The sequence below is a fragment of the Passer domesticus genome, unplaced genomic scaffold (assembly GCF_036417665.1).
Source record: "Passer domesticus isolate bPasDom1 unplaced genomic scaffold, bPasDom1.hap1 HAP1_SCAFFOLD_37, whole genome shotgun sequence".
NCBI lineage: Eukaryota > Metazoa > Chordata > Aves > Passeriformes > Passeridae > Passer > Passer domesticus.
Genome location: NW_026990149.1, coordinates 3,894,306 through 3,921,073, shown reverse-complemented (window position 1 = coordinate 3,921,073; position 26,768 = coordinate 3,894,306). Strand labels below are relative to the sequence as shown.

General features: G+C 54.8%; 1 protein-coding gene and 1 pseudogene across 4 annotated transcripts; one reads left to right on the top strand and one right to left on the bottom strand.

Moving 5' to 3' along the window:
• The window catches only part of LOC135292541 (zinc finger protein 658B-like), a 39,194-nt pseudogene extending 14,920 nt beyond the window's left edge, over positions 1-24,274 (top strand).
• LOC135292581 (uncharacterized) lies at positions 746-6,735 on the bottom strand. Of its 4 annotated transcripts, none has more exons than XR_010354812.1 (6): positions 6,246-6,734; positions 5,628-5,797; positions 4,379-4,450; positions 3,754-4,136; positions 1,413-1,494; positions 746-1,237 (listed from the first exon to the last, which is right to left on the bottom strand). XR_010354812.1 is itself a non-coding variant. In XM_064406746.1 (5 exons), the coding sequence occupies exons 1-5, from the start codon at positions 6,286-6,288 to the stop codon at positions 3,773-3,775; spliced, it is 1,038 nt and encodes a 345-aa protein (XP_064262816.1). In that variant the 5' UTR covers positions 6,289-6,735; the 3' UTR covers positions 2,686-3,772. The 4 variants fall into 4 exon arrangements, 1 of the variants encoding a protein (XP_064262816.1); XR_010354811.1 differs by having other exon boundaries at positions 751-1,237; positions 4,379-4,455; positions 6,246-6,733; XR_010354810.1 differs by having other exon boundaries at positions 761-1,237; positions 4,379-5,005; positions 5,628-5,769; positions 6,246-6,733.
• Positions 24,275-26,768: the final 2,494 nt, after the last annotated feature.

The window sequence follows — 26,768 nt, the reverse complement described above, 5'->3', positions numbered from 1 at the left end:
GCTGCCCCCACAGGACCCATCCACAGCTCTGGGCAGGTGCTGACAACCCAAAAGCAGCCGTGCTGTGCCATGGGAGGCTCCAAGATCATCCAGGGCTGCTTGATGCTATCAGAAGAAATGACTGGGAAGAGCACCGGAGACTTTCTGGAGTTTAAAGTCAACAAATCTCCTCTTCCCAATGAATTCCTGATGTTAGTCTCTGTCCTGATGGATGTTCCTGCCCCTGTGTTCATCCAGGTACCCATGGGGAATCAGGAGGATGTGGAGACCATCAGCGAGGTGTCTTCCCAACATGGATCACTGGGAATGTGGGTCACCAGGGCTCGGCCCAAAGGGGCTCCTCTGATGGGGGATGGAGCTGGAGCAGCAGACAAAGCTCTTGCTACAGTTGGGACCCTCACAGGCCTTCCCTTACTGGTGGCTCTGTTGGTGTCTGGTCAGATGAGAGCTCCTGGAGAAGCTCTTCCCACACTCTGGGCATTTGAAGGGCCTCTCCCCCTGCGCTGGTGCTTGAGGAGATCCAAACTGCTCCGAGCCTTTTCCCCACACTCAGAGCACTCGTAGGGCTGTTCCCCAGTGTGGATCTCCTGGTGGGAGGTCAGACTGGACCGAACACTGAAGCTCTTCCCACATTCCAAGCACGTGTAGGGCCGTTCCCCAGTGTGCACGCGCTGGTGGGTGAGGAGGCCAGAGCTGTCCCTGAAGCTCTTCCCAAATTCACCACGGTTGTAGGGCTGCTCCCTTGCTCCGCTGTGGATCTTCTGGTGGCAGAGCCGATGGGAATTGGTGCTGAAGCTCTTCTCACATTCCAAACACTAACAGGGCCATTCCCCCGTGTGCACGCGCTGGTGGTAGAGGAGGTGGGAGCCGTGCCTGGACCTCTTCCCACATTGCTCACACTCATAGGGCCGCTCCCCCGTGTGCAGTCGAAGGTGGGCGAGGAGGTAGGATTGCCACCTGAAGCTCTTCCCACATTCCGAGCACTTGTGGGGCTTCTCCCCATCCTGGAGCTGCTCATGGACCCTCATGTTTGAGCTACAGCTGCCTCCCCGGCCCAGGTTGGGTCTTTCCTCCTCGCATCCCCGTGATCTGCATTTGCAGCCCCTCCTCGTGTCCAGTCTCTGGGGTTTTTCCTCCCCGTTGGATTCCTGTGCTGTGGAGCTGCTCAAAACAGCCTCTTCCATGAGGTTCTGCTGCAGGGATTTGTCGTCCCTGGTCTCCATCCTCAGCTCCTTCCCTGGGGGAGGAAGACAAGGAGAGGATGGGATTTGCCTCAGGGAACTCCAAGATCTCCCCAGTGCATCCCTGGCAGGATGGCATCAGCAGTGGGGTTTGTCCTGCAGCCGGGGGCCATGCTGGGCTGGGAGACGGAGCAGGAGAGAGGGGGAAAGGGGCACTGACTTCCTCCTCACCTGCATCAGGCTCCAAAAGCATCTTCCTATTGCTCGCAGGCTCCTCATCCTCCATCAGACCAAGGTTTGGGAATAGGAAATCCTGGTTTGGGGGAAAATAAGCTATGACAGCTGACGACTCCTCTTCCCCAGGCCCACCTCTAGAAGTCACTGGACATTTTTTGTCCATAAAAACCTTCAGACCAGCAAGATTTGCCTGAAACAAACCATCATAAACACCAAGATTGAGACCCTCATGTGCAGTTACGTTTTTCCTTCTTGTGTCTGGTCCTATCTGGCCTAAATTCTTTGTTTTGTGGCTAATTGGCTTTGCACAATTTCTCATTAGTACTACATCTATCTGTCTCTGAAGCTATCCACCTGGTGAGTTTTTTTTTTCTTTTTCTGTCTAGTCAGCATTCCTTAACTAGTTAACGATATACTAGCCATGGCATTGTAGAAAGTTATTTAAATCAGGTAATAAAGGTATAAAACTTGTGATTCAGGTTATATAGGCACAAAAAATGTATGATTCAGATTACATAGATATTAGGTATATAGATATATAAAAAGTCATAATTTAGGTTCTGTTGATATCAGGTTATACAGATATGTCAGGTTATACTGATATCTTATAACTCAAGCTCTATCAGCACCTTGTAACTTTGATCCACGTTCTGTCAGCATCAGGGCTCTTCCCAAAGGCCTGGAGATCCTGGAGCAGGGACTGCAGAGACAGGTGAGGGATCCCAAGAGTGGGATTTTGGGGATGGGATCCGTGCGGATGGGAATGTCCCGCTCCCTTGCCGGGGCAGGGTCACACCTGAGCCAGGTGTGCAGGGCAGGGCCTTGCCCTGACCCCAAGCACAAAGGGGGCTGTGCACCCCCTCTGCCCCCTCCCCAAATTCCCTCTGGGGGAGGAGGAGCTGGGGCAGGAGCCCTGTGGGGAGGGACAAGGGGGTGACAGTGGCATGGTGGGGGGTCACACACGGCCCCTGGGGATCCCCCCTCACTCCCAGGGTGCCAGGAAGACAAACCCCTACATGGAGCCCCTGTCCCCCAGCAGCACCTTGTGGGAGGGGTCTGGTGGCAGCTCTGGGGGTCTGGGGGGGCACAACTGCCTAAAACCCCCTCCCAGCCTCACAGCAACTCCCAGCCCCCTCAAACCACCCCACAGACCTCTGCTGTGCCCCACCTCTCAAACCACTCCATGCACTATGAATGGACCCAAGATCCACTAAAACTCTTTTCCACCTCTCCAAAGACCCACCCAAATTGTCTCCAAACTGCACATAACCCCTCCAGAATTCCCAAAACTCCACCACAGACATCTCCAAAGCCTCCCTAAACCCCCTGCCAGCACCCCAAATGCCCTTAAGAGCCACCAAAACCCCCTTCCAATCATCTCAGCATCCCCCTAATCCCCCTCCCATCTCTCCATGGCAATGACCAGGGGAGGTCTGTGGACAGGAACATCCACAGCTGGGAGCAGTTTGGGCACTTCATCACCATTTTAGGCACTTCCATCCCTTTGGGCTCTTCCCAGAGGCCTGCAGATGTGGCAGGGGGGACTGCAGAGAGGGATGAGGGATGCCAAGAGTGGGATTTTGGGCACAGGATGAGGGGCTGTGTGAGCCATCTGCTGGGGGGTTGGTCTGGAGGCCCCCCTGGTGGTCCTGGGCCCCAGGCTGCAGAGCTGTCACCACCTCCTGCTTCGGGTGGTGGCTCTGGTGGGACCTCCATTCCCTGGGGCTCTTCCTGCAGCCAGAGAACTTGTAGGGACCTTCCTCCAGCTGGGTCCTCCAGGTGTTCCATGAGCTTTGGGCTCCTACTGGGAGTGACTGGGCTCTCCTGGGATCCTACAGAGATCATACTGGGAGTGACTGGGAATGACTCCAAGCATGCTGAGGGCAACTGGGATATATTGGGAATGTCTGTAACCCTCTTGGGGCCGACAGGGACCACACTGGGAGCAACAGGGACCATGCTGGAGGCAACTGGGAGCAAGTGGGAGTGACTGGGTCTACACTGAGGGCAACTGGGCATGATGGGACCCTGGTGGAAGAGACTGGGATCATACAGGGAGTGACTGGGACTATACTAGAGGCCACTGATATCACACTGGGAGCAGTAGGGAGCAACTGGAAGCATTCTGAGGGCCACAGGGATCATACTGGGAGTGACTGGGCTCTGAGAACACAGGATGGTGAGGAGCAGGAGGACAAGTCCCATCCCAGCCCCACAAATAGCCCCTACTCCCATGGATCCCCCAAGCCCCTGGCTCCCCCAGCTCACCCCTGCTCTGACTGTACTGGACTTGCAGCATCTCCAGGTCGGTGGTGGATGTGCTGGGTGCACTCACCTGCCTGGCTCTGGGAATCCTAATATTCCATCTCAAATCTGGCTCTGCTCAAAGGGGCTCCCATCCAGGTGAATGCAAAGGTGGGTGAGGAGGCTGGAGCATGGACTGAAGCTCTTCCCACATTCCAAGCACTTGTAGGGCTTCTCTCTGCCATGAAGGGAATCACCAGCTCTGAGCTGCATCTGGATCTCTGGCCCCCATCCCAGCACAGGGTGGGTCTTTCCTCCTCATGGCTCCACGAGCTGGGTTTGCAGCCCCACTTCATGTGGGATCTCCGGGGCTTTTTGTCCCCACTGAATTCCTGCACTGTTGAGCCTCTCAAAACAGCCTCTGCCATGAGGTTCTGCTGTGGGGATTTGTCCTCTCTGGTCTCAGCTCCTGGTCTGGGGGAGGAAGGAGATAGAGAGGAAGTAAGAAGAAAAAGGAAGAAAAAATGACAGAAAGACAGGAAGAAGGAAAGAGAGAAGGAGATTTATTTTTCATGCCAAAGGGAAGGATAAAGAGATATCTCCAGTCACCCCTGGCAGGACAGCATGGGTAAGGGATTGTCCTGCAGCTGGGAGCTATGCTGGGCTGGGAGATGGAGCAGGAGAGAGGGGGAAAGGGGCAGTGACTTCCTCCTCACCTGCCTGGGGCTCCCAGCAGATCTTCATCTTCCTTGCAGCCTCCTCCTCCATCGGGCCAAGGTTTGGGATTCCTGTTCTTGGGGAAAAACAAGGTGTGGGCCTGTTGCCTTGGGTGTTCCTCCTGCCCAAGTCCATCTCTAGAAGTCAGCAGGTGTCTGGTGTCCATAAAAACATCCAGCCCAGCAAGATTCAGCCACCCTTAAAAAACCCAAACCACCAAGATTCACCAAACAACCACACACCCAGGAGTTTCCCTGCTCTGGTCTCTCCTCTTTGGGGTTCAGGGGCTCCCTCCTGTCTGGCCTTCTGCAGCTCCAGTGTGCATTGGTATCCCCTCTCTCTGGGCTGCAGGGGCTCCTGGCAATGCCAGAGGTTCCCTTTCTCTGGGCTGCCCAGGTGGGTGTCAGAGGGGCTCCAGGGGTGCTGCCTGTGTGGGGTCCCCATTGCAGGGCCCCGGGGTCCCCATGGGTCTCCCTTGTCCATGGTCCCAACATCTCCAGGCTGCCGGGGTTCTCCCTCTCTGGGCTCCACATTCCAGGCTCCTGGGGGTCCCCCTTATGGGGACGTCTGACCCTGCAGGCTGCAGAGGGGCCCCCAGCTGCAATACTGCTCGGGCACTGCGGATTCTGCAACAAGGCAGAATATTCAGTTCATGGAATCTCTCTTATCTCTGCTTACTGTGCACAACCACCTGCTGCTGAGACCATCCTAGCTCACACCGAAGGCTTCCCGTCCAAAATGCTGTGTTCAGTTCTGACACACCATTAAGGAATCCAAGAGCAAAACTGAATGCTGATTATAGAATCTTGCAAAATCACATCCGAGAACATTTTGTCATACAATCACAAATATTAACAGATGCTGAGAAAGTCAACAACATTACAAAACAAGGTTCCAACAACTGGGACTAGAAGAGCTCAGGCAATGCATTTGATTGGAATGAGCCCTCTCTTTCTGATATGTTAGCAATGTCGTGGAATTTCCCAAACCAGGGAAATACATTCCCTGGCAGCAGCAGCCTCACACAGAGCAATGAGACAGAACAGGGCAGGGCAAGCAGCTGCCAAAATTATAACTTCTACTTGCAATTAAGAACTCTTGTTTCAAGTTCTAATATAGACACTCTTAATATAGAGTCAAAAAGACTAAAAACAGTAGTAACAAATATAATAATAATAACTGTAATATTAATAGGAAAAATAGAGATAATCACAACAATAAGAATTAATAATGGTAATAAAACCCTACCATGTTTATACAAGGTTTGCATGTCCAGGTTTTGGTAAGGGGGGGCTCTAGGAGCACCTTCTGTGAGAGGCTGCTGGAAGCAGCTGCTCCTCCATGTCCTGCAGAGTCAATGCCAGCTGGCTCCAGGATGGACCGGCCAAGGCTGGGCCAGTGAGAAATGGTGGTAACACCTTTGGGATAAGAGATTGAAAATAATTGGTTATTTTGTAGTTGTAACTGTGAGCAGGGCAGAGCAGGGTGAGAACATGTGAGAGGAACAACTCTGCACACCCCAGGGCAGGGCAGGAGGGGCAGGAGCTGCTCCAGGTGTGGAGCTGATTGCCCTGAGATTCCCTGGGGCAGTCCCTGGGGAGGCAGCCAGGCCTGCAGCCCATGGAGGGCAGGGAGAGCAGAGATGCACCTGCAGCACCTGGAGGAGCCCGTGCTGGAGCAGGGGGTGCCTGAGCAGGGGCTGTGACCCCACAAGAAACCTGTGCTGGAGCAGGGAGCTGGCAGGGACCTGCAAAGCCCTGGAGAGAGGAGCCCACGCTGGAGCAGGGTCCTTCCATGTGAGCCCAGGGGAGAGTGAGCCACGCTGCAGCAGCTTGTGAAGAGCTGCTGTCTGTGAGATGAACTCACCTGGGAGAAGTTCATGGAGAAGTGTCTCCAGGAGGGACCCCATGGTGCAGCAGGGAACGACTCCTCTCCCCGAGCAGCAGGAGTAACAAGGGGTGATGAACTGAGCAGAACCCCCACTGCCTGTCTCCCTGTACCACTGGGGGAGGAGGCAGAGCTGGGAGGGAGGGAGGATGGGCAGAAGGTGTTTTTAAAGCTCTATTTTACTTCTCACTATCCTGCTGTGATTGATAGCAAGAAATTCAATTAATGTCTCTAGTTTTGAACTTTTTTGCCCATTATGGCATTTGCTGAGAGATCTGTCCCAGTCCTTAACTCAACCCATGAAGCCTTCATTCTATTTTCTCTCTCCTCTCCATCTCTGGAGGGCAGTGAGAGAGCAGCTTTGGAGGGTGCCTGGCATCCAGCTCCGCTCCTTGCGATGTCACATGCCCTGTGAGTGTCCCGAGTGTGGGAAGAGCTTCTGCCAGAGCTCAGCCTTGACTCAACACCAACGGAGGCACCACAAAGGGAAGCCCCGTGAGTGCCCTGAGTGTGGGAAGAGCTTCATGCACTGCTCCAGTTCCTCCCCCACGGGAGGATCTGCCCTGGATGATCCCCAGTGACCCCCGGTGGGCAGAGCCCCAGTGATCTGTGGTGAGTGCTCCGTGTTGGGAACACACCTGCCTGGGGGCTCCACATCCTCCTGGCTCCCTGTGGCCTGGTTTTTCTTTTCATTTCTCTTTGTCGTTTCCAAAAACACTGAAAACTGGGGTAAAAATAACGATGTTGAACTAAGACTACAATTGGGACATGGAGGGATCATCCAGGGGATGGGGGGGATGCTGGGTTCAGAGGAGCTGAAGGCTCCTGGGAGGGATTTGGGGGTTGCTCAGGGCTTTGGGCACCCCACGCCAAGGGACCCTGGCTGCACTGGGAGATCCTGGCAGAGGTTCTGGGGCAGGTGATCAAGGACCTGGAATTGTCCCCATGTCCCTCCATCCTGCTTCCTGGTGTCCCCTGTCCAGAATCCCCCTTGCCATTTTCACCCTTGTTTTAGGTTGGAAACAGGCGTGTGTATTCTATTCTATCTGATGGGGCAATTGTCTTCTGTTAATTGGGCAGTTTTCTTTATTCCCCAACCCATCCTCCCTCTGGGGAGATATCTTCTGCTAATGGGCCATTGAATCCCACTGCATGGCTGATAAAAATGCATAATTGCGTTGTGAGAAGGCCCACCCAGAGCAATGCTTGGAAGAGCCAAGCATTGCTAAATGGATATAATCAGAGATCTGGAAGAGCCAGCAGCCTTTTCCACTGGATTCCCAGAGGTGCAGCCCTTTTCCACTGGATTCCAAGGAAGATCTGGCCCATGTACACCACAACTGGAACTTCAGAGGAAAACTACAGCCTCCTACAGGATCACTGCTCCAACAGAACCACATCTGTCCCTCCAGGAGGACTGCAGCCGTCATTTCAATTGTACTGCTACCAACACCTGACCAACAGGGTGTCAGGGCCTGTTCTGACAGTGTTGTTTTGCATTACTGCATTGTTTAGTTATTTTGTTTTTTTTTTTTCTTCCGTAATAAAGAACTGTTATTCCTGTTCCCGTATCTTTGCCTGAGAGCGCCCTTAATTTCAAAATTATAACCATTCAGAGTGGAGGCACTTACATTTTCCATTGCAGGGGAGGCTTCTGCCTTCCTCAGCAGACACCTGTCTTTCCAAACCAGGGGAAGAAGTCCCATTGTCAGGGAAGGGGGGGACAAGGGGATCCCCAGCCTGGAAATTGAGTTCCAGGGGTGTCCTGTGGTGCAGAAATTGTGGATCAGGGGGTTTCCTGGAATGGATAATGTGGGTTCAGGGAAATCCCCTTCCTGGAAATGAGTGTTCAGATGGGTCCCCATGCCCACAAATGGAGGTTCAGAGAGGTGCCAGTGCCCATGGAGGTTCAGGGACGTCTCTTGCCAGATGAGGAGTAACAGGGGATCCCGGTGTTGGGTAGAGGGGTGCAGTGAGTCACAGGACCCAGGAATGGTGGTTCAGGGTGTGAAAATTGTGTATTTTATAATTGGCTTTTCGCAAACATTAAAATTAACATTGTATTATGCTAAAAAGTTATGCTATATTAATTTTCTTAAGTAGTGTATTACATATAGTTTTAGGTTATAACACAATGTTAAAATAGGAACTATGCTATGCAAGATATTTGGTTAAGAAAATACTCACACCAGATAGAAGCCACAGGACACCTAAGTCTTTCAGAGAAAGGGAATTTATTGCTCCCTTACCAGCAGAAAACTAACTTCTTCCCACCTCGCTCAGACAGGAAGACGGCAGGAGGATTAGGAGGAAGAAGTTGACAGTGACCAGACAGAATCCTGTGTTTGAATGGAATTTATGCATCATGTGTGAGATGTATGAATATGCAACAGGCAATTGTCTTTAAGGGTTAATCCTCTGTTAACGGGTGTCCTTTTTCGGGCTTGTGTTGCCCAGAAAAAGGTACCCGGGCGTCTGTATCTCTTTGTTTTTATTGTCTCATATTGTCCTAATCTGGAATGTTCAAATTTTATTATTCTAATTATATTACTCTTTTTATAACCATTTTATTACTATTAAACTTTTAAAATTTCAAAACCTAGTGATTGGCGTTTTTCACAAGGGGCATTCAGGGAGGTCCCGGGGCCAGATAAGGAACATGGGGGGCCTGGTGCTGGGGAAGGGGAAGCAGGGAGGTCACAGAATCCAGAAATGGGGGTGGGCGGTGTTCCAGTACCGGGAAATGGAAGTCCAGGGGGCTCCCAGTGCCCGGAAATTGCTGTTCAGGAGATTCGGGGTGCCGAGGGTCCCCCTCGCCTCTCACCGCCCCCCCCAGCCCCTCCAGGAGCGCCCCCAGCCCCAGCGCTGCAGCCAATCCGCTGCGCCGCTACGGCCCCGGCCCCGCAGTGCCATTGGATCTGCTCCTTCCTGCCCGCCAATGGTAGACCGAGCATCCCGTGACGTCATCAGTCGCCGGGCAGATCGCGGCGGCACAGAGCGGGGAACGCGGAGGCGAAAGTGCTCGAGGGATGACGGAGAATTCCAGGGAATTCCCCGGGATTCCCTCCTGGGATCTCCCGGGACCCTCCTCAGCCACGCTGAACTCGCGGGCCCTGCGCTCAAACTCCGCCTGGAACCCGCTGGGGTTGGCCCAGAGCAGGGACAGCACCGGGCCCTCCGCCCCCGATCCCTGATTCCCAATTTCCTTCCTGTTGTATCGTGCTTTTTGTTTTATTAGTAGGTTTATGGTTTGATTTGTGATTTGGTGGTTTTCCTTGGTGCTGTTTTCCTTTTGTCTCCGCCTTTTCCCAGTTATTTCGTCAGCTAGTTTCTAGTTTCTGTTTCTCCAAACTTTACCCGTTTATTGAAACCGCTTTTCCTCCCTTGGAATTGTATTGGTTCACTGCTGTTATCCCTGCCTAGAATTTTTACTCCCAACTCTCCTGATTTGTTGAAAGTTGTGCCTACCCCTGACCTTCCCCCACATATAAATCTTTGTTTGCCCCTTGATCGGGGTCTCAGGAGAGGAAAAGGGGAAGTTTACCATCAAATAAAGTTTCCCTGGGACCCGTGTGCGCTGCCTGTGTTTTTATTGCGCCGAAATAATTGACAACTGGGATTCGATGGAGCTCCAGGGGGAACCTGCCGCCCCCATCTCTTGTCATCAGCCAGCCGGGAAGCGGGACCTTCCCTCTCTCCTCTGTTCTCTCCCTTCCCTTCAGGTGATCACAAATCCCAGAGCAGCTGCAGAGCCCCCTGCCCAGGCCGGGTTTCCCAGCAAAGGGAGGCCTGGGGGTGAGGTGCCCGGGCTGGCTGGGAATGGGGGTCCGGAGGTCCCCGGGTTCAGGGAAACATGGAATCCAGGGGCTGCCAGAGGAGGAGAGCTGGAAAAGGGGGTGCAGGGGGTGTCAGTGCAGGATAAGGGGTGTAGGTGTGAAAAATGCCAATCACTTGTTTTTAAAATTTTAAGAGTTTAATAGTAATAAAATGATTATAAAAATAGTAATATAATTAGAATAATAAAATTTGAACATTTCAGATTAGGACAATATGAGACAATAAAAACAAAGAGATACGGACGTCCGGGTACCTCTTTCTGGGCAACACAAGGCCGAAAAAGGACACCCGTTAACAGAGGATTAACCCTTAAAAACAATTGCCTGTTGCATATTCATACATCTCATACATGATGCATAAATTTCATTCAAACACAGGATTCTGTCTGGTCACTGTCAACTTCTTCCTCTTAATCCTCCTGCCGTCTTCCTGTCTGAGGTGGGAAGAAGTTAGTTTTCTGCTGGTAAGGGAGCAATAAATTCCCTTTCTCTGAAAGATTTAGGTGTCCTGTGGCTCCTATCTGGTGCGAGTCCTTTCTTAAACAAATATCTTGCATAGCATAGTTTCTATTTTAACATTATGTTATAACCTAAAACTATATTTAATACACGACTTAAGAAAATTAATACAGCATAACTTTTTAGCATAATACAATATTAATTTTAATACTTGAGAAAAGCCAATTGTAAAATACACATTTTTCACACAGGGGATGCCACAGCTGTGGAAGGAGGTGCTGGGGGTCCCAGTGGCCAGGAATTCAAGGGGGTCCCAGGGGGGCTCCCCAAAGCCCCTCCCAGAGGGGAGCAGGAGCTGGGTCAGGACTCCAGGGAGAAAAATGGGCGTGTCCCCAGGGTGGGGGAATACGGGGGAGTCACAAGCGCTCCCAGGAGGGGCATGACCCCCGGGGACCCCCCCTCACCTTCGCCCACAGTAAAGGCCAAGCCCCAGCCTTGGCACACGAAGCCCAACACGAAACCCCCCAGCCCCAGCAGCATCTTGGGTGTGGATGTGATGGGCAGGTCAGAGAGCGAGAAAACCAGGTAAGTTTTCTCATGACAGACTTGTGAGACTTTTAGGGAGTTGTAGAGAAATTATAATAGCTTGTTACTATAAACAACCTGCAGGTGGTGTTTTCCTACTCTCTGTTTTCCTGTTTTACTCAAGGATTGTTTATAAGAAAGGTGTTTTTGTTAATTAGCCAATCAGGTGAATTGATTGATTGATTGATTGACCAATCTGATCTGAATGTATCAGAACAGTCTATAAAAAGAGAGAATTTTGATATTAAAACTACTGTGCAAACCAGCCTTCTTGTGAGTCTGTGCTGCTTTCTTACTCAAAGCGACAGCTGGGGGCGGGAGGGGCAAGATCCGGGAAACGGCGGCAGCTGCTGGGAAGGGACTGCCATGGACTGGGATGGACTGGGATACACTGGGGCTGGGACTGGGACCCACTGGGAGCAGGATCAGGGCACACTCGGAACCAGCAGGACCAGAGCTTGGGCAACAGGGATCATAGTGGGACCAACTGGGATTGACTGGTAGGGACTGGGATCATACTGATGGAAACTGGAACGTTACTGGGACATGTGGCTGCGACTGGGAATGACTGTGAGTACGCCCAGGGCAACTGGGATACACTGAGAGTGTCTGTAACCATACTGGGGGTGACTGGGAACACAATGAGAGCAACTGGGTCTGCACTGGATGCACCTGGGATTGACTGGGACCATGCTCAGGGAGACTGGGATCCTACTGGGATCATACTTGGAATGACTGGGTCTATGCCAGGGGCAACTGAGGTCATACTGGGATCATACTGGAAGTGACTAGGAGCAGGCTGAGGGCAACTGGTACCATACTGGGGCAACTGGGATATACAGGGCGTGACAGGAATCGTGCTGGAGGTGACTGGGCTGACTATGAGCAACTGGAATCATGCTGGAAGCTCCTGGGTGTGCATGGAGACACACTGGGGGAACTGGGATATACTGGGAAAGATGGGGAGTTACTGGGATCACAGAGGAACCGTAAAGGAAGTTACTGGAATAATACTGTGAGTGTCTGGGACCATGCTGGGAGTGGCTGGAACTATAGTAGGGGTGAATGGAAAGCCCTGGGACCATGCTGGGATCATACTGGGGTGACTGAGAGTGACCTGGGGGGAGCTGGCCCAGCTGGGGCTCAGGGTTTTTCCCTGAGGGTTGCCCCAGGTCCTGCTGCCAGCCCTGGCCCTACAGAGCTGAGGGACATGGGACAGCTGAGGGACACAACACTGCCAGGGAACACGGCCTGCACTTCAGGCTCTTGTGCCTGGGCTGTTGCCCTTGGGCTCCCTGCACAGGCCAAGGGGGAGAATCCCCTCCAGAAAGTGTTCTTTGCTGTGAGCTTTGCTCTGGAACATTCCCCAGGAGCCCCTGCAGTGGCTGCAGCCCGGCCAGGTGCCCGGGGCCACCAAAGCCCCTCTGGCAGTGCCCTCCTGCCCCGGGCAGGGCACAGAACAGCCAAGGAAAGGCTCGTGCTGGGCTCAGGGCAGGGACAGGGCACAGCAGAGCTGGCCTGGGCAAAAGATTTGGATTGATGTCCCATGGAATTCCAGCAGGGACTACTTCTCATTTCACTGCTGGGATTCGATTGCTCATCAATTCAAATAATTTCCCCATGGAATTCGCATGGCAGTGGGTTGGGAGGGATCCATCCATGGAATTCTCACCTGAGCAGGATGAGAGTGAGATCGGGCCGTGGAAATTCCATGGGAATTCCTGTATTCCAAGTCTCCCATTGCTGAATCCCACACTCCCATAGGAATTCCCTTCCCACACCCATCTTTGTGCTCCAGAGCCTCCAACCATAGAGCTCCATTTGGGAGCTCTTCCACACAGGTGTGTCCCAGGTGATGCTCCCTCCTGCAGCACTCACAGCAGGTCCTTCTCCATATCCCCCATAATCAAGGACTGGGCTGTGGAGGACTTTGTGACAGCTGGCTAGCTGACAAAGGTCACACTGACATAATGCCATTAGTTAAGGAAGAAGGAGACAGGTATAGGAGCCAGCAGTCAGTGTCTGTATCAGGCAAGGGCACTGTGCCCTTGGTGCAACATCAGGATGGGGGAGAGGATCGTTAGTTAGAAACATGAAGAAAAGATGAGAACAGCTGCAACACAGTAGCCACAAGAATGCTAAGGTAGGCGTAGTTAGCTGATAAGTAATTAGCCAGTAATGAGCTCGCCTTTTGAAATATGTATTAGCCTCATTAACACCAATATAAATGTGTGTGCCTATCAATAAAGTTCTGAGATTTGCTGATCACTCATACTGAGTGCTGCATTTCTCCCGCTGACCCAACACTGGGGGATCCCCAGGCTGGGCTCCGACAACGCCACTTCCAGGTACTGCAGGGGGTGGAAAACTGGGGGGACACCGAGATTTGGGGGAGGTGGGGATGGTGAAAGTGGAGGTTTGGGGATCCAGGTGGTTAAGTGGTCAAGGAAAAGGGGGGAGAGCTGGGAAGGAGGTTTAGGGCTCAGAGTCAAGGAAAGCGGATGCAGGGACTGGGAGAGGTGGGATGGGCTGTCCTGTGCCCAGGAAAGGGGGTGCCAGGGCTCCTCAGTGTGAGGAAAGGAGGGGCTGGGGACTGGGAAAGGCAGGAATGGGGGCTCAGATGTTGGGAAGGATGAAAGTTTGACAGGAAAGTCTCACAGATATGGATGCTTGACAGAAAGATTTTTGAATGTAGAAGCTGAGGAAGGAATAGAGATGGAAGTTTTGTTATAGAAGAAAAGAATTGCTGAGCCAGTCTTACTGGATAATTGAGAAGGCAAAGGGTATGTTAATTAGAAGGGGGTTTTTATGACTCAGAGCAAAGGATAAACCCACCTGAAACAAGATGTTTTACCAAGCAAAAAGATTCCACAGTCCCACAAGACAGCTGATGTTGCAAGTAGAAAAAAGGTCTCAGAATTTTCCGCTGCAAGAAAACTGAAAAACAACTTCTAGCTTAAACTGTAATGTACTAACATTTAGTGATTGGAGAATACTAACATGAATATGGTAATTGTATTAGTTATGATAGGCTATAGATAAAAGTTAAGGTATAGATTGGTTCTACTGTGTTAAGATGCTCAGCAGGGAAAAGTATAGAATGCATTTGTAACCTAAACTAAGGGTCTCCAGGCCTGCTGCAGCTGACAGCTGTAGGCACAGGCTCTGTCACCCACCACCCTGGACTGCTGTAACATCTTGCATGTAATAAACTGCATTTTGGAAGAGCTGCCTGGAGTCCTGCATCTCTCATTTATGGTTCTTACACTCAGAGGTCCCAGGGCCAAGGAAAAGTGTGGGGCTGGGGGCTGAAGAGGCAGAGGGCTGGGAAAAGGTTGTGTTGGTGCCGGATAAGGGGATGCAGGGGGGTCTCAGGACCAGGCAAAAGAGTAAAAGGGTGTCTCTGTTTTCAGGAAGGGTCAGGGCAGTCTGAGGGTAAAGGAAATGGGGGGGAGCAGGGACTTGGAGAGGTAGAAGGGAGTTCCAGGAGGTCCTTGAGCCCAGGAAAAAGGACTCCAGGGTTTCCCAAAGCAGGGGTACCAGGATAGGGACACCCAGGATGTTCAGGAACAGGGAGTCCAGGGGGTCTCTGGCCTTGCAGAAAGTTGGGGCTGGGGGGTGGGAAAGGCAGGAATGGGAGTCCAAGGCATTCCAGAGTGTTCCAGGCTCAATGACACGTGAAGTCTGGAGTCTGGAAGCTATGGGATGGCTGGGAAAAGGGGAGCAGAGAGTCCTGATGTCCAGAAATAGGGGATCCAGGGGGGGTCCCTGTGCAGGAAAAGGGAGCAGGGCGGTCCCAGTGCTGGTAAGGGTGGTTCAGGGTCCCAGTGCCAGGGTTCCACTGCCCCCTGGCCCCCCAGCCCCAGCGCTGGAGCCATCACGCTGCTCCGGGCAGATCCCAGGCTGGGAGATGTGACAGTGCCCGAGGGAGGGCTGGGGGGAACAGGGGGATCACTTCCAGTTGTCCCCAGTGGAGGCTCTGTAAATCCGTTAATCCCAGTCACCCCCAGTGTGTTCCCAGTTGCCCCAGTATGCTTATAGTCACTCCCAGTATATCCCAGCTGCCATGAACTCGTAGTCATTCCCAGTATATCCCAGTTACCTCAGCATGGTTCAGCTGCCCCCAGTCACACCCAGTGTAGGCCTGGTAGCTCCCAGTAACCCCCAGTCAGGGTCCATTGACACCCACTATTATCCCAGTATGATTGTAGCCACTCCCAGTATGATCCCAGTCACTTGCAGTCTAATCCCAGTCACTACCAATATCATCTCAGTATGATCCCAGTCACTCCCAGTATGATGCCAGTGGCCCCCAGTGTGATCCCAGTTGCTCCCTGTCAATGACAGCATGACCCCAGTAGCCTCCAGGATGATCCCGTCTCTCCCAGTAGATCCCAGTCACCCCCAGCATGCTCCCAGTTATTCCCACATCCTCACGGTTGCTTTCAGCATGATTCCAGTTGCTCACAGCCACTCCCAGTCAATCCCAGTCACACTCAGTGTGATCCCAGTTTCACCCAGCATGGGCCCAGCTGTTCAGTGTGCTTCCAGTCACCCCAGTATGGTTACAGACACTCCCAGTATATCCCAGTTGCTCTCAGCATGTCTACAGTCATTCCCACACACTCCCAGTGGCACCAGGAAGGTGTTAGCTATCCCAGTATGATCCCAGTCATGCCCACAATATCCCAGTTGCCTCCAACATCCATCCAGTCCTTCCCAGTTACACCGATTTCCTTGCAGCATGATCTCAGTTTCTCTCAGTTGCTCCCAGGAGCCCAAAGTGTGATCCCAGTTGCTCCCTTTCAACACCAATATGATCCCAGTAACCTCCAGTATGATCCTAGTCATGTACCAGCACTCCCAGTAAGGTCCCACTATAATCCCAGTATGGTCCCAGTTGCCTCCAGCTAGACCAACCCAGTCAGTCCCAGTATGATGCCATTGGCTCCCAGCATGCTCCCAGTCACCCCCAGTAGGGGGGATGATGTGCACTCTCAGGTACTCCCTGTATTAACCCAGTCACTCCCAATATGATCCAAATATGTCCCCAGTGTGCTCCCAGTCACTGCCAGTATGAACCAGGTGGGCCCCATATGGTTCCAGTTGCTTTCCCCCTCACTTTCATTCGTCACTCCCAGTCTCTCTCAGAGTACCCCAGTTCCCTCCAGCATCTTCCCAGTCACTCCCAGTTCCTTCCAGTATGATCCCATTTGCTCACAACTGCTCCCAGTCAGCCTCAGTGTCAGGCACTGAGGCTGCCAACATGATCCCAGCATGATCCCAGTATAAGCCCAGTTGCTCCTAGCATGATCCCAGTTGCTCACAGCTGCTCCCAATCAATCTCAGAATAATCCCAGTGATTCCCAGTATATCTTATTTGCCCCTAACACGGCCTCAATTGCCCCTGCAGGCTCCCTCTCACTCCCAAAATGATCCCAGTATGATCCCACTACAGCCCAGTCACTCCCAGTGATGCCACACCTGGGATCCCCCAGGGCTGGCAGTCCCCAGGCAGGGTCCCCACCGAGCCCCAGCGTGGATCTGCAGCCCCCACTTTTCCCAGTTTCCCTCTCCTTTTCCCCGGGTCGGGTTCCCCCCGCCCCCAGCGGGTGGGAGCAGCCGAGATCCCCGCGCTGCCCGTGCCGAGCTGTGCCGGCTCCAGCCCCGCTCCTGCCGCGGGCTGCGAGGGCTCCGGGAACGGGCAGGAGGAAGGGGATGGCGGAGCGGTGATGGAGAAGCAGCGGGACGAGGGCCGGAGGGAATAAGAGAAGGAGCAGGAGGAGGCGTGGAGGAGGAACAGGAAGAGGAGGAGAACGGGTGGGAGCAAGAGCTGGGATAGAGGAGGAGGAGGAGAAGGAAGTGGAAGCGGGGGGAACACGCGGTCCAGCCCTCGCTGTGTCCGCAGCCCTGCCCCCCCGGGGCATTGTCCCCCCCGTATCTCAGGTGACCGCGGAGGGGGAGCTCGCCCAAATATCCTGGGGACTCCGTGGGAAGGTATTTTTGGGGTGGGCGGGGGGTTTTTGGATCTTTAAGGACTCCAAAGCTAAGCTGCAAATGGCCTTTGGGGAGATTTTGGGGGTGTCCCGGGAGGTTGTTTTCTCACAGGGGAGGGCAGGAGGGGGGAGAACACTGGGACACCAAAGTGTGCAGCCCAGAGAGAGGAGACCCCCAGGACTGAGCCCGGAGAGGGGAACACCCAGGCGAGGGGGAAGCCCTGGAGCTCCCCGCAGCCTGGAGCAGCGTCAGGGGAAACGGGAGCGCTGGGACCCCAAGAGCCCCCCAAAGGCATCGCTGAGGGGGAGCCAGGGAACCCCCTGGGGCTGCGGGAAACCCCCAGCAGCAGAGAGAAAGGGGACCCCCAGAAGCCCAAGGTTGGAAGAGAGAGAGGGGGGGACCCTTGGGATTCCTGGGACCCGTGACAGCCTGGAGAGGGTGGGGACTCCGAAGAGGAGAATTCTCAATAGAGATAGGATCTACAGAAGTCCAAAGTGGAGAGACCAGAGAGGGTAGACCACTGGAAACATTTTTTTGGGATGATCATGTGCCATTCAAGTCTTGAGGGTCTCAATCTTGCGATTAAGAGTCTCAATCTTGTGAGAGGTTTTTCCGATAAATCTTGGTGGTCTGAAGGTTTTTATGGACACAAAATGTCCGATGACTTCTAGACATGGGCTTGGGCAGGAGGAATCCCCAGCTCTCATAGCTTATTTTCCCCCAAACCAGGATTTTCCGGAGGAGGAGGAGGCCATGAGGAAAAGGAAGATGACCCAAAAGCCCGATGCAGGTGAGGAGGAAGTCAGTGCCCCTTTCCCCCACTCTGTCTCCTGCTTCACCTCCCAGCCCAGCATGGCCCCCGGCTGCAGGATGACCCCACTGCTGATGCCATGCTGCTGGGGATGGACTGGGGGGATCTCCTTGCCCTTCCCTGTGGCATGGAGGCAAATCCCATCCTCTCCTTGTCCTTCCTCCCCCAGGGAAGGAGCTGAGGAGGGAGACCAGGGAGGACAAATCCCCGCAGCAGAAGCTCGTGGAAGAGGCTGTTTTGAGTGGCTCCACCGCACAGGAATCCAATGGGGCAAAAAAGCCCCGGATATCCCGCAAGGGGAGGGGCTGCAAACGCAGATCACGGGGATCTGAGGAGGAAAGACCCACCCTGGGCCAGGAAGGCGACCAGAGCTCAGAGCTGGGGGTCCATGAGCAGCTCCAAGATGGGGAGAAGCCCCACAAGTGCTCGGAATGTGGGAAGAGCTTCAGGTGGAGATGCCACCTCATCTCCCATTGGATAATCCACACTGGGGAACGGCCCTACGAGTGTGGGGAGTGCAGGAAGAGCTTCAGCCACAAATCCAACCTGATTGGCCACCAGAGGATCCACACTGGGGAGAGGCGCTACAAGTGTGATCAATGCAGGAAGAGTTTTCAGACCAGCTCCCATCTCCTCAGGCACCAGCGCATTCACACAGAGGAGAGGCCCTTCCTCTGCCGCGACTGCGGGAAGGGCTTCAGGGAAAAATCTGAACTTGTCACCCACCGGCGCATCCACACCGGGGAGAGGCCCTATGAGTGTCCCAAGTGTGGGAAGAGATTCAGCCGGAGCTCCTACCTGATTGACCACCAGAGGAACCACACGGGGGAACGGCCCTACGAGTGTGGGCATTGTGGGAAGAGCTTCAGCCGAAGCTCCTGCCTGATCAAACACCAGATAATCCACACTGGAGAACGGCCCTATGAGTGTGATCAATGCAGGAAGAGGTTTCAGACCAGCTTCTGCCTCCTCAGGCACCAGCGCATTCACACAGAGGAGAAGCCCTTCCGCTGTGCCCAATGCAAGAAGGGCTTCAGGCACAAGTCTAGCCTTGTCACCCACCAGCGGATCCACACTGGGGAGAGGCCCTATGAGTGTCCTGAGTGTGGGAAGAGCTTCGGGGTGATCTCCACCCTCATTATCCACCACAGGAGACACACAGGGGAACGGCCATACGAGTGTCCCCAGTGTGGCAAGAGCTTCAGCACGAGCTCCAGCCTGACCCGCCACCAGAGGAACCACACAGGAGAGAGGCCCTACGAGTGTGAGGAATGCAGGAAGAGGTTTCAGACCAGCTCCTCTCTCCTCGTCCACCAGCACATTCACACAAAGGAGAGGCCCTTCCGCTGCTCTGACTGCGGGAAGGGCTTCAAGCAGAATGCCGCCCTCGTCAGACACCGGCGCATCCACACTGGGGAGAGGCCCTAAAAGTGTCCCGAGTGTGGGAAGAGCTTTTCACAGAGTTCAGCCTTGACCCAACACCAACAGAGCCACCACTAAGGGCAGCCCTGTGAGTGCCTTGAGTGTGGGAAGAGCTTTGTGCACTGTTCCAGCTCCATCCCTCACAGGAGGATCCTCACTGGATGATTCCCAGTGACCCCGGTGGGCAGAGCCCCAGTGGTGATCCATGGTACCAGTGATCCATGTTGGGAAGACACCTGCCTGGGGGCTCCACATCCTCCTGGCTCATCGTAGCCTGGATTTTCTATTCATTTCTCTTTGTCCTTTCCAAACGCCCAAAGCCAGGGCAAAAATAAAGCCGTTGAACTAAGACAATGATTGAGACATGGGGGATCCAGGGAATCTGGGGGACTTGAGGGTTCCTGGGAGGAACTTGGGGGTTACTCAGGGCTTTGGGCACCCAAGCCCAAGCAGGTCTGGCTGCACTGGGAGACCGTGGCGGAGGTTCTAGTGCAGATGATCAAGGACCCCCTGCCCTGGAAGTGTCCCCCCTGTCACGATTCCTGGTGTCCCCTGTCCAGGAATACCCTCTCCCTGTTGTCACCCTACCTGCTCACCATCCATTCCCATGTCAGCACACTCATCTCACCCTCCTCCCATCCCAGTCCAAATCCCACTCCCAGTCTCATTCCCTTCCCCATGCTCTCTACCCAGTTGCCATTCCCATATTCCTAGTCCCATATTCCCTGTCCCATTCCCATAGTCTCAGTCCCAGTCTCGCTCCCTTATTCCTGATTCCAATCCTGATCCCATCTCCCTGATCCCCATCCCATATTCTCGCTCTGGTTGCCATCTTCAAATTCTGTGTCCCATTCCAATATTCCCATTCCTGGTTCCAATCCAGGTCATTCTCTGTATTCCCTGTCCCATTTCCAGTCATTTTCCCCATTCCTGGTGCCATTCCCAGTCTCTGTCTTGTATTTCCAGTCCCAATTGCAGTCCCTTATTTGCAGTCCATGTCCCCATTTGCAGTCCTGGTCCTTGTCTCTTTATTTTGAGTCCCATTCCCGGTCCCTGTCCCATTCTCAGTCCATGTCCCCAGTCCCTGTCCCTGTTCCCAGTCTTGTCCCATATTCCTAGTCCCATTCACAGTCCCTGTGCCAATTCCTGGTCCCATTCCCGAGGGTGGCCTCTGGCACGGGGCCCTGAGGGCTCCCCAGCTGGGGCTGGCTGTGCCACACGAACCGTTCAGCCCTGCTGCTGTCCTTGGCCAGCTGCAGAGAGCACAAGGCTTTGGGCATTTCTCAGAGGCCCCCAGCTGGCCGGAGCAGCCCCTCCTGCCAGCAGCCGCTGTGGCTCAGAGCCCTCCCTCATGCTGGGGCCACGGAGGGGCCATGGGCCTGGAGGAGGCTCCTGTTCCTGAGGCAGGAGCAAGGCTGCAGCTCCCGGCTCCGGGCCCTGGGCCGCAGCAGCCCAGGGGAGGCCCAGCTGCAGAGCTCACAGCCCCTGCTGGGTTTCGCCTGGGCACTCTGCAGCACGAATCCCCATCCCGTATTCTCTCTGTGGCTGCTGTTTCCGTATTCCCTGTCCCGCTCCCATATTCCCATTCCCGGTCCTTGTCTCCATGTGCGGACCCTGTCCCCATCTCTGGTCCCATTCCCCATTCCTGGTCCATATGCCCTTTCCCAGTCCCATTCCGGGTGCTGGTCCCCATTTCCAGTCTCTGTCCCTAGTCCCTGTCCCCTTCCCCGCTCGCACTCCGCGCCCCATCTCGGTCCCTGTCTCCATCTCCGGTCCCATTCCCGCTCCCTGTCCCCATTCCCTGTCCCCATTCCCACGCCCTGTCTCCATTCCCTGTCCCCATTCCCGCTCCCTGTCCCCTCTCACCGGGCGCCGCCGCCATCGCTCCGGACCCTCCGGCCCTCACGGGACCAACGAAAGCCCGCGCTGCTGCCGCCCACCAATCCCAGCGCGCGATCGCTTCTATATTTGCATAACCACGCCCTTCGTTTTGTCTCCCCCCCGCCATGCGTTCGGCTGCAGCCCCGTCCGGGCGCTGTTTGCTCCCAGTTCTCTCCCAGTGCTCCCAGTAAGAGCGGCCCCGGCAGGGAAAGCGCTCCCAGTTCCTTCCCGCTGCTCTCAGGATCGTTTCCAGTGCTCTCGGTATCGCTCCCAGTGCCGCGCGGGGCGGGGCCGCATTGGAACACAGCCCCCCCAGGGCAGAGCGCGGCTGCTTTTGGGTGCCGGCGCTGCCCGGGCCGGGCTGGGAGCGGAGGAGCAGCGGGAGGAAGAGGAGGGACAGAGGAGGAGCAGCAGCAGCAGCAGCAACAGCACGCGGTTTCCCCGCTCCGGCCGCAGCTCCCCCGGCTCCTGCTGCATCGCCCCCTCCGGGAGCCGCAGGTGAGCGGGGAGGGGGAGCTCGCCCCAGATCCAGCGGGGGGATCTCCCGGAGGGTTGTTTGTGGGGCAGGAAATGTTTGGACCGTGCAGGAACCCAAAGCCGAGCCAGAAATGCCCCTGCAGGGATCTTGGTGGGGGTTCCACGTGGCGATCGGCCGGTAGCGGCGGGCACAGGGGCGATCTCGGCTTTGGGGATGCCCGGGAGAGCCGGGGGAAGGCGGGAGCCCCGGAGCGGGGAGAGCGCAGAGGGGCGATCCCGGAGGCGGGGGACGAACGGGCTGGCTGGAGGGGTGGGGGAGGCTGGGCATGAGCGGGGTAAGGGCCCCCCGAGGCTGCACTTGGGCAGTGGGACCATCAAACCCACCGCAATCAACCCTTGTTTTCCCCCCCAGAGCAGGATTTCCCATTCCTAGGCCGGATGGAGGACAAGGAGGCTGGGAGGAAGAGGAGGCTGGGAGGAAGAGGAAGATGGCCCAGGAGCCCCATGCAGGTGAGGAGAAAGTCAATGCCCCTTTCCCCCTCTCTCCTGCTCCATCTCCCAGCCCAGCATGGCCCCAGCTGCAGGACAACCCCACTGCTGACCCTGTCCTGCTGGGGATGCACTGTGGGGATCTCCTTGCCCTTCCCTGTGGCACGGAGGCAAATCCCATCCTCTCCTTGTCCTTCCTTGCCCAGGGAAGGAGTTGAGGATGGAGACCAGGGAGGACAAATCTCCGCAGCAGAACCTGGTGGAAGAGGCTGTTTTGAGCATCTCCACGGCACAGGAATCCAGTGGGGAGGAAAAGCCTCAGAGATCCCTCACGAGGAGGGGCTGCAAACGCAGATCACGGGGATGCGAGGAGGAAAGACCCACCCTGGGCCGGGGAGGAGGCCAGAGCTCGGAGCTGGGGGTCCATGAGCAGCTCCAGGATGGGGAGAAGCCCCACAAGTGCTCAAAATGTGGTAAGAGCTTTAGTAAGAGTTCCTACCTCATCAGCCATTTTATTATCCACACTGAGGAACGGCCCTACGAGTGTCCCGAATGTGGGAAGAGCTTCAGGAGGAGCTCCTACCTGACTGTCCACCAGAGGAGCCACACTGGGGAGAGGCCCTATGAGTGTGGGGAGTGTGGGAAGTGTTTCAGCACAAGCTCCAGCCTGACCGTCCACCAGAGGAGTCATACCAAGGAGAAGCCCTACGAGTGTGATCAATGCAAGAAGAGGTTTTACACCAACTCCACTCTCATCGTGCACCAGCGCATTCACACAGATGACAGGCCCTTCTGCTGCCCTGACTGTGGGAGCAGCTTCAAGAACAACTCTACCCTCGTCAGGCACCGGCGCATCCACACTGGGGAAAGGCCCTACGAGTGTGACAAATGCTGGAAGACGTTTAAGACCAGCTCCACTCTCCTCCTGCACCTGCGCACTCACACAGATGAGAGGCCTTTCCTCTGCCCCGACTGCGGGAAGGGCTTCCAGCGCAACACCCACCTCACCAGCCACCGGCGCATCCACACCGGGGAGACGCCCTATGAGTGTGGGGAGTGTGGGAAGAGATTCCGGCACAGCTCAGCCTTGTCCCACCATCAACGGAGCCACCACTAAGGGAAGCCCTGCGAGTGCCCCGAGTGCAGGAAGAGCTTTGTATGCTGCTCCAGCTCCATCCCCCATGGGCAGATCCACCCTGGATGATCCCCAGTGATCCCCAGTGATCCATGGTGCTGGTGATTCCTGTTGGGAAGACACCTGGCTGGGGGCTCCACATCCTCCTGGCTCTCCATGGGCACCTGCACACATCCACAGACCAACATCCGAAATCCATTTTGTAGAGCTGATTTGTCGACTTCTGAGCCCAGAAAAATCTCTCTTTTTGCATCTTCTCGTGGCCTTAAGCAACACTGGATGGCCTTGGAGGTCTTCAACATAAATCCATCATTTTAATTCTCTCTGGCCCACAGGCATATTCCACAGCCAGATGGGGATGGACTGGGGCAAAACCCTCAGTTTTGGAAACTGAGGTGGAGACCTCAGGAAACAGGGGTGGAGACCTCTCCAAAAAAGGTTTTTCCCCACCCATTCAAGTACGTGGATGCTCTGCCAGCAGGAAGACATAAATGATTTTGTTTTGGCTTTGAAACAAAAAGGTTTCTGTTCATCCCTTTGAAAGCCCTGAAACTGGGGTAAAAATAAAGGTCTTGAGGTAAGGCATGGACAGGGGCATGTGGGGGACAATGACATGGGTGGGGCCATGTTGAGAGATTTTTGCAGGACAATGGACACGTACAGCATATGCACAATCCAGCCTTCATAGAAACTGAGTAAGGTCACCGTACACTTGAAGGACATGAAAGGAGAAGAACACGCTTTAAGCAGACAGTTCAGGATGCAAAGGCAGACAAGAAAACCACAGCGAGACACTTGAAGAAGGAAGAGTAACTAAAATTAACTGAAATATTAAAATGCATGCTTAAATGTATTTAACCAATCATGTATAAGCTTGAGATGTGAACAGTATAAATACAGCTCGGTTTTTGTAAGAAATCAGCTTCACTTGATCATATTGATCATGGCTTGATGTCCCGTTACTGATCCTCTGCAATAGGGACATGGGCAGACATGGACATAGATGGGAACATGTGGGACATGGCGGAACACAGACATGGATGGGAACATGGGAAACATGCATGGGGACGTGGAATGGGACAGCACTAATGCCACCACCTGTGCCACTACAGTGCTACCAGCACCTTCATCTCCGCCTTGGCAAGGCACAGCCTGATGCAGTTCCTGCCACCACATCCCCAATGTCATCACTGCGGTGTCCCAGCGGAATGTCACCACCCATCAGGGCAGGGTGGGGACATTATTCAGCTGGTGACAAGTGGCCCAGAAGCAAGTGACAACCATCAGGGTGTCCCAGGACCACCACACTTAGGGGACCTCACTGCTCCTGGGGACAGTGCAAAGGTCTGTGTCACCTGGGGGGTCGTGTTGCCCTGCACTGGGTGTCACCAGAGGTGTCCTGGTGGCAGCATCCACACAGGTGTGGTGACATTGTCCTCAGATGTGTCTCCTGGTGGCATCGTGTCCCCTCCCCTCTGTATATCCTCATCCCCCACCATGGCTCCCTGTCACCCCTCTTTGTGTCCCTGTCCTGGCCTGTGTGTCCCTGGCCCCTTCTGTATGTCCCTGTCTGTCTCCCTATGTCCCTGCCCCCACCCCTGGCAGGGCCAAAATCCCTGAGGTCTTGGGGTCGTGTCCTGCAGGGTCTCTCTGTGTCCTGCAGAGTGTCCCCATGTCCCTCATGATGTTCCTATGGCTGCTCCTGGCGCTGAGTGTCTGCACCCACCCTGGCACAGGTAGAGTTATGCCAGACACTCTGTGACACCCTGTGACATCCCACAACTCCCTTTGTCCTCTGATTTTGAGTCCTTCCCCCTCCATTTTGAGTCCATTCCCCTTGCTGTGTGTCCCACTTCAAACCACCCCAAAATCCCCCAAAATTCCTCACCCATGATGTCGACGCATCCCCCTGGAAGTCCCCCCAGGCACTCGGCCACGGGGCTGTCACTGGTGACATTGAGCCACAGGATCCTCAGGCTGTCCCCAAGGGTGGCCCGGGCTGGCGCCTCCAGTGGCCCCTGCTGCAACAGGTCCCTCATGGTGGCCAGGACTGCAACCACAAAAATCAGTCAGTGACCCTGAAAATTCATCAGGGATCCTGAGAATTCACCAGGGATGCCAAAAACCTCATCAGAAACCTCCCGCCCCAAGCCCACCATGACAGGTTCTGCATGCTGGCCAGTACTGTGACCCCAAAAATTCATCACAGATCCCAAAAACCCCATGGGAATCCCACAGGACAGGTTCCACGTGGCAGCCAGGTTTAGGGATGCCAAAAACCCCAAAAATTCATCAGGGATCCCAAAATCCCATGCTGGGGATAATCCTGGTTCTCCCTTAAGGAGTTGAAGAGAACCCCAGCATGTCCACCTCTTCCCGCCTAGTGTGTCCCCCCTCATCCTCGCTGCCTTGGGGACATTTGGGGACACCGCTCTCACCCAGGTATCGCCTCTGGGGGTCCCTGGTGAGCTGCACAGCCACGGCCAGGCTGATGCCCGAGCAGCAGCTGGTGACAAGGACAGTGTGGGCTGGGGGGCTGGCCATAGTGTCACCTCCTCCATCCTGGGCAAAGGCTCTTAACGGGATCAGTGCTCATGTGGCATCAGGATTGTGATCAGGACGGGGGGGACAAAGGGGGGTGACACATTGGCATGTCCCCAAGATGGGGGCAGACAAAGGGAGAACCCCCCTCGGGGTGTGGCAGAGATCTGGGGACAGCACAAAGTGTGGGGTGGTTCCACCCTTCACCTGGGGATCTTAAATCCACTTGCTGTCTCAGGGGACTTTGGGGACCCCAAATCTTCCCAAGCAGCCAGAGCGAGCTCTGAGCTCTGGGACCAAGCACCGAGGACGCCCTGGACCTGCCAGAGACTCCTTGCACTCCTGCAAGCAGCAACACCAGACCCCAGACTCGCTGGGGATCCCCATCCAGGGCTTTGTGCTCAGGTACCGAGCACCAGAGCCCCCTGGGATGCCCCTGGAACTCCCCCCATGGCCCCGGGATGTCAACCCCAGGCCCCACAGCCCAGTCCCGGCAGGTACTGAGCTCTGCATGGGGGTCCCCAGGCCCAGGCCCACCCCAAAAATCATCCCCAGGGAGGAGTATATGGGGCCCCCAGAGACACCCCAGGGTGGGGAGGGGAAGGTTCAGGGTCTCCAGAGACCTCTGGCAAGGGTTAAATGGGGGGTCCTGGGCAGATTTTGAGGGTCCTGAGGGTGTTTGGGGGTGGGATCCCCAAACTTTAGGGGGTCCCCAAAACTTTTCCCCTGGAATAATTCTCTGTGGCTCTGGGGGAAGGGAGGACCCAAAATTATTGGGGGGCCCCAAGCCCCCAGCCCATCCATGGTGGGGCTCTCAGGGTTTCCTACAAAGCGCAGCGCAATAATCGCTGAGCTATTTGCACAACCCT

Excerpts from the sequence above, each read along its gene's own strand:
- LOC135292581 (XM_064406746.1), bottom strand. The coding sequence starts at position 6,288 with ATGGGGTCCCTCCTGGAGACACTTCTCCATGAACTTCTCCCAG. Across the intron at positions 5,006-5,627 it reads GCAAACCTTGTATAAACATG|AATCCGCAGTGCCCGAGCAG; the intron begins GTAGGGTTTTAT and ends GCCTTGTTGCAG. Across the intron at positions 4,137-4,378 it reads CTGCTGGGAGCCCCAGGCAG|ACCAGGAGCTGAGACCAGAG; the intron begins GTGAGGAGGAAG and ends TTCCTCCCCCAG.